Below are 15,107 nucleotides of genomic sequence, written 5' to 3' on the forward strand. Positions count from 1 at the left end.
TTATAACATGAACAGAGTTAAGAAAAAGACCTTAATCCTAACTTCTACAAACCTATGAATACAGAATCAACCCCTTCAGTGCCGAGTTTCAAGAAGTTCAGTGAATAGAATAGAAACAATATTTTTCTGATTGTTTGGAGTGGAATAGATCTGCACAAGAAGAAAGTGAAACTAAGTGTGAGGAGGAAGGGGCTGACAGTCTACGTTTCTTAAAATATATATATTTTGTTTAGCCAAATTAGTTAACAAACATGGATGTTTGTTTAAGCAAATCACATATGCTGGAATGTTATTGTTTCAGATGAATAAATCTATTTAAATTGTTATTATTAAGGTAATGATTATTTTTCTCCTTCCTAAGTACAACAGAAAAGTTGTCCAAATATGAATTATTAACCCCTTTGCGCCGGCCGCACACAAATGTGCGGCCTCCCGGCGTCTGGGCCTAGACGCCGAGCGGCCGCACATTTGCGTCCATGTAACTAAATACATATGTGCTGAGAGCGCGCGCCCTGCGCGCTCCCAGCACACATGTGTGGTACTCACGGAAAGGTCCCGGTCCGCTCTTTCGAACGGGACCTTTCCCGATCATGTGATCGCCGTGACGCGTCATCACGGTGGTCACGTGATTCCTAAGCCACGCCCCAACCGCCCCGCCTCCCGGCGTCTGAATCTCTTAAAGGGCCGGGAGGCATCGGCGGGAAGGGGTTAACCTATTAAATTGGGGATAAAAAAACTAATCTGAAAAGTTGTTATTCTAAAAATCTTCATCTACTTGTATATTAAAGTTATACCAGCAAGAATTAGTCTTTATGTAGAAAACTAGGATTTAACTCAAGCCTGACTAGTGATTTAAATCAGTTTGATTTAAATCAAATCCACCCTGGTTTAATTGGTACAATATTTGGAGAGAATCGAGTGACTAAGACCTCGCATGCTCAGAAAGGAAAGGATACATTACAATACAATGCAACACATTTCGAAGTTGTATCTGGTCTTCCGAGGATTGTTGTAACTTTAGTAATCTCTTCATTTTTTATATCAGACTAGCATGCGCAAAAAAAACAAACAAACACTGATCTTTCGTCTGACATTCTCACTGTGTGTACCAGGCTTTAGTATACTGACCCGATGATGACTCCAAAAATATACAGTCAGATTGCGTTCATGTAATGCAATCCCAGTGATGTCCCAAAGCCCCCAAGGTGACAGATGGCGTGCGCACACTTACTTGTCCTGAGCTATGTCCTGTCCGGTGATGAGATTCTTCCCAGAGGGGGCATAGTCCCACTCCTCCTCCACAATGCCTATGTAGAAGGTCCTTGTCAGGGACTCTACCTGTCCTAACAAAGGCAGCAGCAGCAGGATGTGTGCGGTGAGAGCAGGAGGCATTGTGTGTCTGTCAGCAGTCTGCATGGAATGAACGCAGCAGGCTCAGGAGAGAGACTGCACTGACAAAGGGCACTCCCCCCAGCAGGCAGGACAGAGGAGAAACTGTGCAAGAGGACTGGGGAGAGGGCCAGGCGCACCGATCGCCATGGTGACCACTGACACCCTCAGCCTGGGAAAGATGATCTGCCAGCCCTGCCACTTAACTGGCGCTGTGCACACCGGACATTCCAAGCCAAGAGGGTCAAAGTGTGTACTCACCACACCATACAATCTGCACTGTTTATACCGTGTTATTGGTTTTTGCTATTAAAGTAGAACTATAGGCAAAACGTTTTTCTTTTATAACCCCCAGATTTGTTTTTTCCACCATCTGTGTCCCATTAGGGAGACTTCCCTCCACTTCCTGTCCCATAGCCAAACAAGAAGTGAGGAAATCTTTGTAAAATAAAGGGATTCCCTTGGGGACCCCCAGGTCACCAGATCTAGTGTTCTCATTGGAAGATCTCCCCTTTTCTGAGGACAACCCAAAATTTTCTTTTTTTTAATGCTAATCGTAAACAGGACAAATATAGACAGCAATAAAAACTGACAGGGGGTCTAATCCCTCTCCACTCCATCCAAAACTAATAATAGCAAGCTTTGCCTTTAGTTATACTGGAATGTTACAAAATTACTTTCATGTTCAATGATAATGGTAAGCAGGATAAATAGAGAGGGCCAATCCCCCTAACGGGTCCACAGACAGCAATAAAACCTGACCAGTCTTCTCATCGTCCTCCACTATATTCAAACCATAAAACAAGTTTTACCTAGAGATATAATTTAACCACTTCCTGACCGTGCTACAGCTGAATGACGGCTACAGCGCAGTGGTCTAGTTCTGGGAGGGCGTCATTTCACATCCTCCCAAAACTGCCCTCACTGTGGCGCACACCTGGCACTCTCTGTGATTGCTGTGTCCTTTGAACACAGCTGATCACGTGTCACAGTAAAGGGCCAACCACAGAGGGTGTTTACCCCTTGATCAGCTGTGTCCGATTACAGTTGCAATTTATTGGCAGTACTTTCTTTACGCTGTCACAACGTGAGGAAAGTACTGCCGATAACCGGCAAGTGTGAAAGGAGACCTCTACACTGATAATCAGGGCACTGATTATCAGTACAGCCCCAACAGTGTCTGTCAATGCCAATCAGTGCCCATCAGTGCTGCCAATCAGTGCCCAACAGTGCTACCAGCCAGTGCCCATCAGTGCTGCCAAATTGTGCCCATCAGTGCTGCCAATCTGTGCTCAGCAGTGCTGCCAGTCAGTGCCACCAATCAGTGAAGCCTATCAGTGCCCTTCATGGCTGTTGATTATTGAGCATCAGTGACACATATTAATGCCCATAATTGCCGCCTATCAGTGCCCATCAGTGCTGCATATCATTGCAGCCTCATCAGTGCCTCCTCATCAATGCCCACCACTGCCACCTCACAAGTGCCTCCTATCAGTGCTGGCTTTCAGTGCCACCTCATTCATCAGTGCCCATAAGTGCAGCCTATCAGTGCCCATCAGTGCAGCCTATCAGTGCTCATCATAGCTGCCTATCAGTGCCCATCAGTGCTGCATATCATTGCAGCCTCATCAGTGCCTCCTCCTCAATGCCCACCAGTGCCGTCTCATCAGTCCCTCCTATCAGTGCTGGCTTTCAGTGCCACCTCATTCATCAGTGCCCATCAGTGCAGCCTATCAGTGCTCATCATAGCTGCCTATCAGTGCCCATCAGTGCAGCCTATTAATGCCCATCAGTGCAGCCTATCAATGCCCATCAGTGCTGCCTATCAATGCTCATCAGTGCAGCCTATCAGTGCCCATCAGTGCTGCCTATCAGTGCAGCATATCAGTGCAGCCTAGCAGTGCCCATCAGTGCAGCCTATCAATGCCCACCAGTGCAGCCTATCAGTGCCCATCAGTGCAGCCTATCAGTGCCCATCAGTGCTGCCTATCAGTGCTCATCAGTGCAGCATCATCAATGCACATCAGTGACGGAGAAAAATTACCTGTTTGCAAACTTTTATAATAGAAACAAAGAAAAAAAAATGTTTCCACAATTTTCGGTCATTTTTCATTTGTTTAGCAAAAAATAAAACACCTAGCGGTGATTGAATACCACCAAAAGAAAGCTCCAATTGTGTGAATAAAATGATACAAATTTCATATGGGTACAGTGTTGCATGACCGCGCAATTGTCATTCAAAGTGCGACAGCACTGAAAGCTGAAAATTGGCCTGGGCAGGAAGGCGGTATAAGTGCCCGGGAGGCAAGTGGTTAAAGTGTATGTATAGCCTAAACATTTTTTTTTTAGTTTTGGATACAGACCCCTACCAGGTTATTGCCTGTTGTCTGGGACCTGCTGGAGAGATTTGCTTTCATTTGCTGTCTGAGATGCAACAGGAAGTGAGAGGAAATCTCCCCAAAGTAAAGAGGCTCAGTTAGAGGATATTCCCTCAGCTCTTGCTCTCATGACAACTAGACATGTGTGATTTGTTTCATTTTGTTTCATTTGTTCATTTGTTTTTTGGACAAAAATGTCAAATTCAGAGATCTGGATGTGTTCGAATCTCCGATTGGACACAGAAATGACTGTAAACAAATCTGAAAAAAAGTTCTAACAAGATTAATGAGAGCATTTGTTTTATTCGGATGAAGTCACATGATGTGATAGTAGTTCGGGGCCCATGGGGAAATTCATTCAATTTTTGAATTCATTTGATAATTCAGATTCAGATATCAAATGGATCCCGGTTTTTTTCCATTCATTAATTTGGATGCACATGACGCCAGTCAATACTGTCCAATCAGCTCATACCATTACTCTTGGTGGGTTGGACTAGCGTCTGAAAATATTGAATACAGCAATCTTCTGGAAAAACTGCATTTTTGTTTAAGCCACCAGAACTAATGAATATACAAAATGAATTCTGAAGATACAAAAAGAATTCCAAAAACGAATCGGTTCAACATCACGAATATGACAAAATGAAATTCTTCAATGAATGAACACATCCGAAACAAAACGCAACTTTCCGGCATGCACATGTCCAATGACAACTATGGCCTCGTACACATTGGCAGCATTCACAGGCGTTTAGAGGACATTTCTAAACACATATCTCCTAGATTGTAAGCTCCAAGGAGCAGGGCCCTCGAACCCCTCTTGTATTGAATTGTATTGTTACTGTACTGTCTCATGTATTGTATCCCATTATAATGTAAAGCGCTGAGCAAACTGTCGGCACTATATAAATACTGTATAAGAATATAAATGCAGGTAATAATTTTTCAATGACACCATTCACACTGTGCAATTACCTATATTATGTGTGGTCAGTTTTGCAGCATTTGGAGAAATGAGAATTCTTTGCATCCAGAATCCAATTAGACACTTTAAGGCTTGGTTCACATCTGTGCGGGTGGTGCTGCTGCGGATCCGCATGAAAATCCGTGCAGCCACACCACCCGCACAGAGATATGCGGACCCGCAGGCGGGTGCCATTAGTTGTAATGACACTCCACCCGCACTGGAAAACGCAACCGTACTGGGAATCGAGGTCACGTGTGGGCTGCGTTTTCAGAAGAAGTGCAGAGACTTCTTCTCTGCGTGTCACGGGGCACGGGAGTCCATTCAAATGAATGAGCTTGTGTGTCCATGCAAAACATGGCCCGCATGGCCGCATATATCTGAACCGGGGCTAAATGTGGCTAAACACATATACACGTGTATAAATGCATGTAAAGGAGGCTTAAAGAAACCTGCTTTACGGCTTGTTTACACCCAAAATCACCTTATTCAGTGTGAAATTCTGCATGAGCGTTTACATGCATTTGAAATGCATTTGCATTTGCAGTGTGTTTTCATGGCATTTGCATTTGTGCTGTGATTTTTAGGCATTATTTGGGATTTTTTTTTAAAGGGTTGCATTTACATACATTTGCACCCTCTGCACCATTTTACACCATTTGCACCATCTGTACCATTTTACACCATTTGCACCTCTGTACCATTTTACACCATTTGCACCACCTGTACCATTTTACACCATTCGCACCACCTGTACCATTTTACACTATTTGCACCATTTTACACCATTTGCACCATCTGTTCCATTTTACACCATTTGAACCATCTGTACCATTTTACACCATTTGCACCATTTTACACCATTTGCACCATCTGTTCCATTTTACACCATTTGAACCATCTGTACCATTTTACACCATTTTTCACCATTTGCACCATCTGTGCCATTTTACACCATTTGCACCATCTGTACCGTTTTACACCATTTGCACCATCTGTACAGTTTTACACCACCTGCACCATTTTACACCATTTGCACCACCTGTACCATTTTACACCATTCGCACCACCTGTACCGTTTTACACCATTTGCACCACCTGTACCATTTTACACCATTTGCACCATCTGTAGCATTTTACACCATTTGCACCACCTGCACCATTTTACACCATTTGAACCATCTGTACCATTTTACACCATTTTACACCATTTGCACCATCTGTACCATTTTACACCATTTGCACCATCTGTACCATTTTACACCATTTGCACCATCTGTACCATTTTACACCATTTGCACCATCTGCACTATTTTACACCATTTGCACCATCTGTACCATTTTACACCATTTGCACCATCTGTACCATTTTATACCATTTGCACCATCTGTACCATTTTACACCATTTGCACCATCTGTACCATTTTACACCATTTGCACCACCTGCACCATTTTACACCATTTGCACCACCTGCACCATTTTACACCATTTGCACCATCTGTACCATTTTACACCATTTGCACCATCTGTACCATTTTACACCATTTGCACCACCTGCACCATTTTACACCATTTGCACCATCTGTACCATTTTACACCATTTGCACCACCTGCACCATTTTGCACCATCTGTACCATTTTACACCATTTGCACCACCTGTACCATTTTACACCATTTGCACCACCTGTACCATTTTACACCATTTGCACCACCTGTACCATTTTACACCATTTGCACCATCTGTGCCACCTGCATATGCGTTACATAGGCAGCAAGAGGTTAAAGAGATATCTATTCCAGCTTGTTTTCTTAAAGTGGTTGTAAACCTTAGACATGAAATATGAACAAAGCATATCCCTCTCTAGTGTGTACTTGTCTCAATTAACCGCTTGCCGTCCGCCCTATAGCAGAAATGCTGCTACAGCGCAGCACGGGTGCGCAAAATCACATATATATATATATATATATATATATATATATATATATATATATATATATTCCAGGTAGGGTGCGTGTGCAAGCTGCACGCGCCCTACCAACGCCGCCATTTGCGGCAACGGCTGTCAAGCATCAGGTCCCAGCCGGTGATTACTCTCCAGCGCCCAGTGATTTCTGAAGATCTCTGATGGGGAGGAGAACTGTTTTGTTTACTAACAGTTCTCCTCCCTGTTAGCTCAGGCACACTGCTTTGGATGCCTGTGCACAGCACAGCCATCCAAAGCAGTGTGCTTACAGTGAAGCACACTGACTTGGCCCCCTATGTAAAACACTCCCAGCACACAGTTAACGCTTTGATCACCCCTCATGTTAACCCCTTCCTGCCCAGTGCCATTAGTACAGTGTCAGTGCTTTTTTTTAGCACTGATCACTGTATTAGTGTCACTGGGGATATCAGTGACACCAAGTCCATTCCCCCAGTGCCAGAATGCCTGCCGCCCTGCTATAAGTCACTGATCGCCGCCATTACTAGTACAAAATGAAAATTTCAGTATATATCGCCATTTATACATTTAACACTATAACTTTCAGAATGCCAGACGCAGTCCCACAGTCCCGCTATAAGTCGCTGATCGCTGCCATTACTAGTAAAAATTTAAAAAACAAAATACATTTCAATACATATACTGCCATTTGTAAACACTATAACTTTCACGTGAACCAATTCATTTACACGTATTGGGATTTTTGTTAGCAAAGGCATGTCACAGAATACATTTTGACCTAAATTTATAACGAAATTTGATCTTTTACATTTTTTTAATAGCAAGTCGTCAAAAATATTTTTTTTTTTAAAATTATCGACCTTTTTTTTTTTATAGAGCAAAAAAATAAAAACCCGCAGAGGTGATCAAATACCACCAAAAGAAAGCTAAATTTCTGGGGAAAAAAGGACGTAAATTTCATTACGTTTCATGACCGCACAATTGTGAGTCAAAGTAATGCAGCTTCGTAACGCAAAAAATGGCCTGGTCAGGAAGGGGGGTAAATCCTCAGGAAGTGGTTAAGAGCACTAAATGTCATTTCTGTCTGCTGCCTCATTCTTCTGCTATCAACATAAATCACTTCTGGCAAGGTTTCCTGACACCAAGAGAAAAATGGTGACAGGGGAGCGGACCTCCAGCAAATTGACAGCCTCAGCTCTGTTCCTGTGTGCTATGTGAAGGGGGTGTGGCCTTTCCCTCCAATCAGCTCTCAGAGTTCTCCTCACTGAGCTCTGCAGAGTGTAACGTCAGCTCTCCGCCCCCTTTTTTCTGAACTCTCAGACAAACTTTAAAATTCAGCACGGATGTAGAGAAGAGAAGAATGCAGATACACAGGTACAATTTATGAGGAGGTTTAGAAACAAAGATGAAACATCCACAACACTGCTGGCTGTACTTGACACATAAAGCTTCCATTTGATTGATTTATTTTTGTCAAGTATCAGGCTATGTGGTGCTGCAGCCAACATTGGTTATCCTTTAACCACTTGAGCTCCTGAGGATTTACCCCCCTTAATGACCAGGCCTCTTTTTGCTACTCGGCGCTGCACTAATTCAAATAATAATTGCGCGGTCATGCAATGCTGCACCCAAATGATATTTACGTCCTTTTTTTCACACCAATAGAGCTTTCTTTCAGTGGTATTTGATCATCTGTGCGCTTTTTATTTTTCACGCTATAAACAAAAAAAGGCCAATGATTTTGAAGAAAAACAATATTTTTTACTTTCAGCTATAAAAAATATATAGTAAACTCAAAGTTGGTTATAAATTTAGGCCAAAATGTATTCTGCTCCATGTTTTTGGTAAAAAAATCCCAATAAGTGTATATTGATTGCTTTGTGTGGAAGTTATAGCGTCTACAAACTATGGTATAGATACTGCAATTTACGCCATTTTTCTGCTATACAGCACTGCGCTAGTTTAACGGACAATTGCGCGGTCATGCAATACGATACATAAATGAAATTTACATCCTTTTTTTCCCCACAAATTGAGCTTTCTTTTGGTGGTATTTGATCTCCTGTGCGGTTTTTATTTTTTGCGCTATAAAAAAAAGGCTGACAATTTTGAGGAAAAAAAAAACAATATTTTGGACTTTTTGCTATAAAACATGTCCAATAAAAAAAAAATGCAAAAATCAAATTTAGTCATAAATTTCTGCCAAAATGCATTCTGCGACATGTCTTTGCTAAAAAAAAACCCAATATGTGTAAATTAATTGGTTTACGTGAAAGTTATAGCGTTTACAAATGGCGGGAAAGATACTGGGATTTTTAGGGTTTTTTTTATACTAATAATGGCGGCAATCAGTGAATTATGGCGGCGATCAGGGACTTATGGCAGTGACCAGCGACTTATGGCGGGACTGCGGGACTGCGGCAGACATTCTGACATTGGGGGGTACTGACTTGGGGTCACTGACATCCCCAAAAACACTAATACAGTGATCAGTGCAAAAAAAAAAAAAACTGACACTGTACTAATGGCAATGGGGAGGAAGGGGTTAACTTTATATTGCAGGGAAGGGTTATAGGAGTGAGGGGGAGTGTTTTACTAGGGTGCGGGGGTGTGTGCTGGGCGGGACAAGGCTGATCGAGAAAGAGAAACTGTTCTTTCTCGATCAGCTCATCCTCGAGCTGACAGGGAAGTGACAGACAGCACAGCTACTGCAGTCTGTCACTGTTTGCCGCCGATCGCCGGGAGATAGCCGCTAAGGACCGGCTCTGACCCGGCAACTCACATCTGCGGCGGTGATCGGCGGGACAGATATACGCCTCATGTGCGCCCCCTATTTGTTTACAAAACACACGTTTTAAAACATGGTTGTGCCTGCCAGTGCCGTCCTGCCGCCGTATATCTACAGTGGCTGGGCGGCAAGTGGTTAACATCTTAGCAAATCAAAAGTCCAGTGGGATGGAAACATAAAATGAACAAAAAAAAAATTGGAAGATACATTAAAGCGTGTAAACCCTAATAAAAATCTTCTCAAATGTGCTCCTTTTTAGTCAGTTTAAAGCAAAATTCCATCCAAAAATAAAAAGGATCAAACTGACAAAATCTTTAGTTTTACCTAACAGTACTTTTTTTTTCTACCACTAGATGTCTGGAGTCTGATGGCCAGAATCATTCAACCTTCTTCCTCTGAGCTCAGGTCATCCTGGACCCGCCCCCAGTAAAATGAGAAGCAGCACAATGATGAGCTCACTCTGCTCTCTCCTCCTATCAGCATGCTTCTTAGCACATGAAGTGATTAGCTCCTTGTGCTGCTGCTTCCTTTCACATTCCAGCCCTGCTCTACAGGGACTGTAGGAGGCTTATACCAGGTCAAATTCAGGTGATTACACAGCTCACATTGAACCGCTTCCCCACCACCCTATAGAACAAATACTGCTACAGGGCGGCAGGGGTGCACAAAATCACGTATATACACGTGATTTTGTATTTCCAGTAGGGGGTGCACGCGAGCCGCCATTCACGGCTGCAGCTGTTAATCACCAGGTCCCGACTGGTGATTATCAACCAGCCCCCGGTGATTACCGAGGATCTCCAACGGGGAAAAGGGCTGCTTTGTTTACTAACAGTCCTCCTCCCTGTCAGCTCGGGCACACTGCTCTGGATAGTTGTGCACAGCACAGCCATCCAGAGCAGTGTGCTTACAGTGAAGCACCAACACACCGCCCTCTAGTAAAACACGCCCAGCACACAGTTAACCCTTTGATCACCCCTCAAGCTAACCCCTGCCCAGTGCCATTAGTACAGTGCTTTTTTTTAGCACTGATCACTGTATTGGTGTCACTGGGGATGTCAGTGGCACCAAGTCAGTTCTCCCCAGTGTCAGAATGCCCGCTGCCCGCTATAAGTCACTGATCACCGCCATTACTAGTACAAAAAAAAAATTCCAATATATATCGCCATTTATAAACGCTATAACCTTCACGTAAACCAATCAATGTACACGTATTGGGATTTTATTTAGCAAAGACATGGAGCAGAATACATTTTGGCCTAAATTTATGATGAAATTTGATTTTTCAAATTTTTTTACTGGACATTAATTAGCAAAAAGTCAAAAATATTGTTTTTAACTAAATTGTCAGTCTTTTTTTTTTGTTATAGCGCAAAAAATAAAAATCGCAGAGGTGATCAAATACCACCAAAAGAAATCTCTATTTGAGGGGGGAAAAAGGACATAAATTTCATTTGGGTGCAGCGATGCATGACCGCGCAATTGTCAGTTAAAGTAACCCAGTGCCATAACACAAAAAATGGCCTGGTCAGGAAGGGGGGCAAGTATTTTTGCATGTCAATAGACGCACACATCCCAGCTTCCAGCTCGATTGGTAAACAGCTTCCTATGATGGCACATCAAGAAGAGGCTGGTGGGGGGACCTCAGAAGAGGCGGCTTGGGACCGCTCTGTGCAGTACCATTGCAAAGTACAGGTAAGAATAACATGTTTGTTATTTTAATTATATAACAAATCCCTTTACAAACACTTGAATTTTTCAATTTCAGGGTGACAGGGTCTCTTTAACTCTGCAATCCCTGATCATCTCAATAGGTTTTCTGATGTGATTGTTGGAAAACCAGGTGACCCTGAACAGGCAATGCATGTAGATTTACACCTAGCAGTCGTGTTTATTTTGTCTATGTGTTTATTGGCTTTTTACACGTTCTTTAAATGTATTTCCATACATTCCTACGGAAGGTGTATTTTGCTGGAAATGGCAGATGCTGCACCATATGTGGACAGATGGCTGATTCTAAATGTAAAATGTTCTAGAGAAGCTGTGATTCTCCCATTGTTACACACAAATTCCATACCTAAAGATGGGCTTAAAGCAAAATTGCAGTCATTAGTGATCCACAATGCTTTAATCTCTTGCCGCCTACATAATGCAGCGACAAAGAGGGTGCGCATTAACGCTTTCAGTACCTTCTTCTGATCATGTGACCAGGCACACCTTCCCACTCCCGGGCATAAAAGTCCAGGTAAAGGGACTCCAGGGCAGAATGGGAAGGGGGTAACAAATTAAATGTCATTCAATTACGATTTTCATCTTCTGTATACACTGATTCATGAAAAATCAATGCTTTTAACCAGTTGCCAGCTGGCCAATACAGATATACTGCGGGCTGGCGGCTCTTCTGTAACAGATAATGTACATGTACGTGATCTGGCCCGCCACCCCATCTGTTTTGTCATATGCTACAGCACCAGCTGATCAGCAGATCCCAGCCAATGATTTATGTCCGCAACCTGCTTACTGGCTGAGTGAATGACAGAACAGATCTCTGTGTTGACAAACAACACAGAGCTCTGTACAGACAGCAGCGATGTGCTGTTTTTTTTCTCCCTGCCGCTAGACATTAACCCTTTCCAGCCAGTGTCATTAGTACAGTGGCAGCGTACACTCACCGGCCATTTTATTAGGTACACCTGTTCAATTGCTTGGTAACACAAATTGCTAATCAGCCAATCACATGGCAGCAACTCAATGCATCTAGACATCTAGATGTGGGGAGGATGACTTTCTGAAGTTCAAACCGAGCATCAGAATGGGGAAGAAAGGGGATTTAAGTGACTTTGAACGTGGCATGGTTGTTGGTGCCAGACGGGCTGGTCTGAGTATTTCAAAAACTGCTGATCTACTGGGATTTCCACACACAACCATCTCTAGGGTTTACAGAGAATGGTTCGAAAAAGAGAAAATATCCAGTGAGTGGCTGTTGTGTGGATCAAAAATGCATGGTTGATGCCAGAGGTCAGAGGAGAATCGGCAGACTGGTTCAAGATGATAGAAGGGCAACAGTAACTCATGTCAGTATGGACCAAAATCTCTGAGGAATGTTTCCAACACCTTGTTGAAGCTATGCCACGAAGAATTAAGGCCGTTCAGAAGGCAAAAGGGGGTCCAACCCAATACTAGCAAGGTGTACCTAATAAAGTGGCAGTGTCAGATTGCCAACCGCACTATCACAGTCCCACTCTAGGTTGCTGATTGCCGCCATTACTAGTTTAACAAAATAATAAATAAAAATTCCAATATATATCTCTTAGTTTGTAGATGCTATAACTTTCAGGCAAACCAACTAAATTACACTTATTGAGAGTTTTTTTTTACAAAGACATGTAGCAGAATACATTTTGGCCTACATGTATGAAGAAATTTTATTTTTTAAATTGTTTTACTGGATATGTTTTATTATTACAGGTACTTACATAGCACTGTCAATTTCTGCAGTGGTTTACATATATATTCACATCAGTCCTTAACCCCCAAGGGGTGTACAATCTAAGGTCCCTAACTCACATTCATACATACACATACTAGGGACAATTTAGACAGGATCCAATTAACCTACCAGCATGTCTTTGGAGTGTGGGAGGAAGCCCAAATATAGAGAGAACATGCAAACTCCAGGCAGGTGGTGCTGTGGTTGGGATTTGAACCAATGACCCTAGAACAGCCAGGTGGAAGTGCTAACAATTTAGCCACTGTGCTGCCCCATATAGCAGAACGGAAAAAATGTTGTTTCAAACTTTTCAGTCATTTATGTAATAAAAAATAACAGACCCAGTGGTGTTCAAATACCGCCAAAAGAAAGCTCTATTTGCGTGAAAAAAATAATATAAATTTCATTTGGGTACAGTGTTGCATGACCGTGCAGTTACCAATTAAAGTAGTACAGTGCTGAACAGCACTTCATTTCCTCATTTCTATTTTTTTCAGCATGCACCAATGTAGCACGTTGGTGAAGTTGTGAAATTGTCAAATGAAGCTGTACAGTAGTACATAAGGCTTACTGCCTTGTCCTTGCATTGGGACTACATTGGGCAATGCAGCCCTATGCTGATGGCGTGAGCGAACCCTAACGGCTGTGCGATAATAACCACACAAATGTGAATGGGGACAACAGGAAAAGTAGCAATCTGTTATCAGCCAATTTTTCTGAATTGTCTTCAATAAACTAAAATCTGATTGGTCGGTGTATTACTTTAAGCACAGTGCTCTTTCCACTGTATTACTGAGTAAGCGCAACAACACAACAAGATAAATACATGATTTGCTGAAGGTGTATTTTAAGCATGTGTCCTAACCGATATGCTGAGATTTTCTGCTGACTAATCCACTTATGAGTTGTGACACATCACCTTTCATGAATCACATAATACAAAGGCCTTCCAGCTAGGAGTTACATAACTCAGCCTTTGCACATTGGAAGTATCTTGGAAAATCCCTCTCTAGTTGCTTGCCTTACTAACGACCCTGTGTAGATGCTGCCTTCAGGGCCGTGGATAAGGGGGTACCACCAGTCCTCGTGTACAGGGCCCAGGCCAGCAGAGGGGCCCAGGCAGCAAGGTAAATCATATTTGGACAGGGAGGGTGATCGGCAGCTGAAAGTTGGCTTCTTCTCCTCTCCACCTTTCTGGCTTTCAGTTGCTGCATTGAGAGCCATACAGGGGATCAGTTCCAGTAATTGCACCCCTGCTGCACCCATCACCCCCACTCTGCACCATATGTGTTCCAGGTCCTCCTGTGTGCCCCCACCCCCCCCCCCCCAGTGCTTTTGGCTTCCTTCTTCTTCTTCATGTTGGCAGCAGCAAGCACACAATAGGATCTTTCAGGATGGACAGTGGGGGAAAGGTCAAGTAAATAGGTCACATTTACCAGCCCCTTCCTTTCCTGAATCAACACAATGAGTGATCGGTGCCAATCATTCACTGTGTTCATTTATAACTGAAGCATAGTAAACTGTGTTTATGGAGGGGGGCTGTCAGGTTTGCTGTATAGGGCCCCGTGGTTTCTAACAGCAGCCCTGGCTGCCTTACTTACCTGTTTACATATTGTGAAAAGTTGGAACATCCGCTCACTTTTAAGTGTCCTCCTAAGACTTCTTTATTTCCTGTCTATTTGATGGGTTTCATACAGAACAAAAAGTGGAAAGCAATGATGTACAGCAATAAAAAACAATTTTCTATTAGCGTTGGGAAGGTTTTCAGTCTTTGTCAGGATTGTATTGCTGTCTTTATCCCCATTATGGTGATAAATGGAGATACTCCTTCATTCCTCAAATCTCAATCAAAGTGGGACCTGCAGATTCTAAGCACTATACAGCTACTGGTCAGACAGAATGATCACAACATTTGACACAGAGAAATCCCCAGATTCAGCTTCATTTCTGATTCTGAGATGTCATGTGCACGCCCAAAATTTTCATTTAGTTTCAGATGCATTCATTCATTGAATAATTCCATTTCGTCGTTGAATTGGTTCATTTTCAGAATTAATTTTGTATCTTCAGCATTCATTTTGTATTATTGTTGGTCCGGGTGGATTCAGAAAATTTTACCATTTTCCAAAAGTGCTATATCTTTAATATA

The 15,107-nt window shown here is 42.7% G+C and overlaps 1 protein-coding gene across 1 annotated transcript in view; it reads right to left on the reverse strand.

Annotated features, from left to right (window-relative positions):
- HEPHL1 (hephaestin like 1) overlaps positions 1-1,431 on the reverse strand; it is a 134,827-nt gene extending 133,396 nt beyond the window's left edge. Inside the window, exon 1 of the mRNA XM_089655633.1 lies at positions 1,232-1,431. Within this exon, the coding sequence (XP_089511759.1) occupies positions 1,232-1,416 (185 nt within the window). The 5' untranslated portion in view covers positions 1,417-1,431. The remainder of the gene's footprint in view (positions 1-1,231) is intronic.
- Between the last annotated feature and the right edge of the window lie 13,676 nt (positions 1,432-15,107).

The sequence above is a fragment of the Staurois parvus genome, unplaced genomic scaffold (assembly GCF_062004578.1).
Source record: "Staurois parvus isolate SC_StPar_1 unplaced genomic scaffold, SC_StPar_1.0 ptg000858l, whole genome shotgun sequence".
NCBI lineage: Eukaryota > Metazoa > Chordata > Amphibia > Anura > Ranidae > Staurois > Staurois parvus.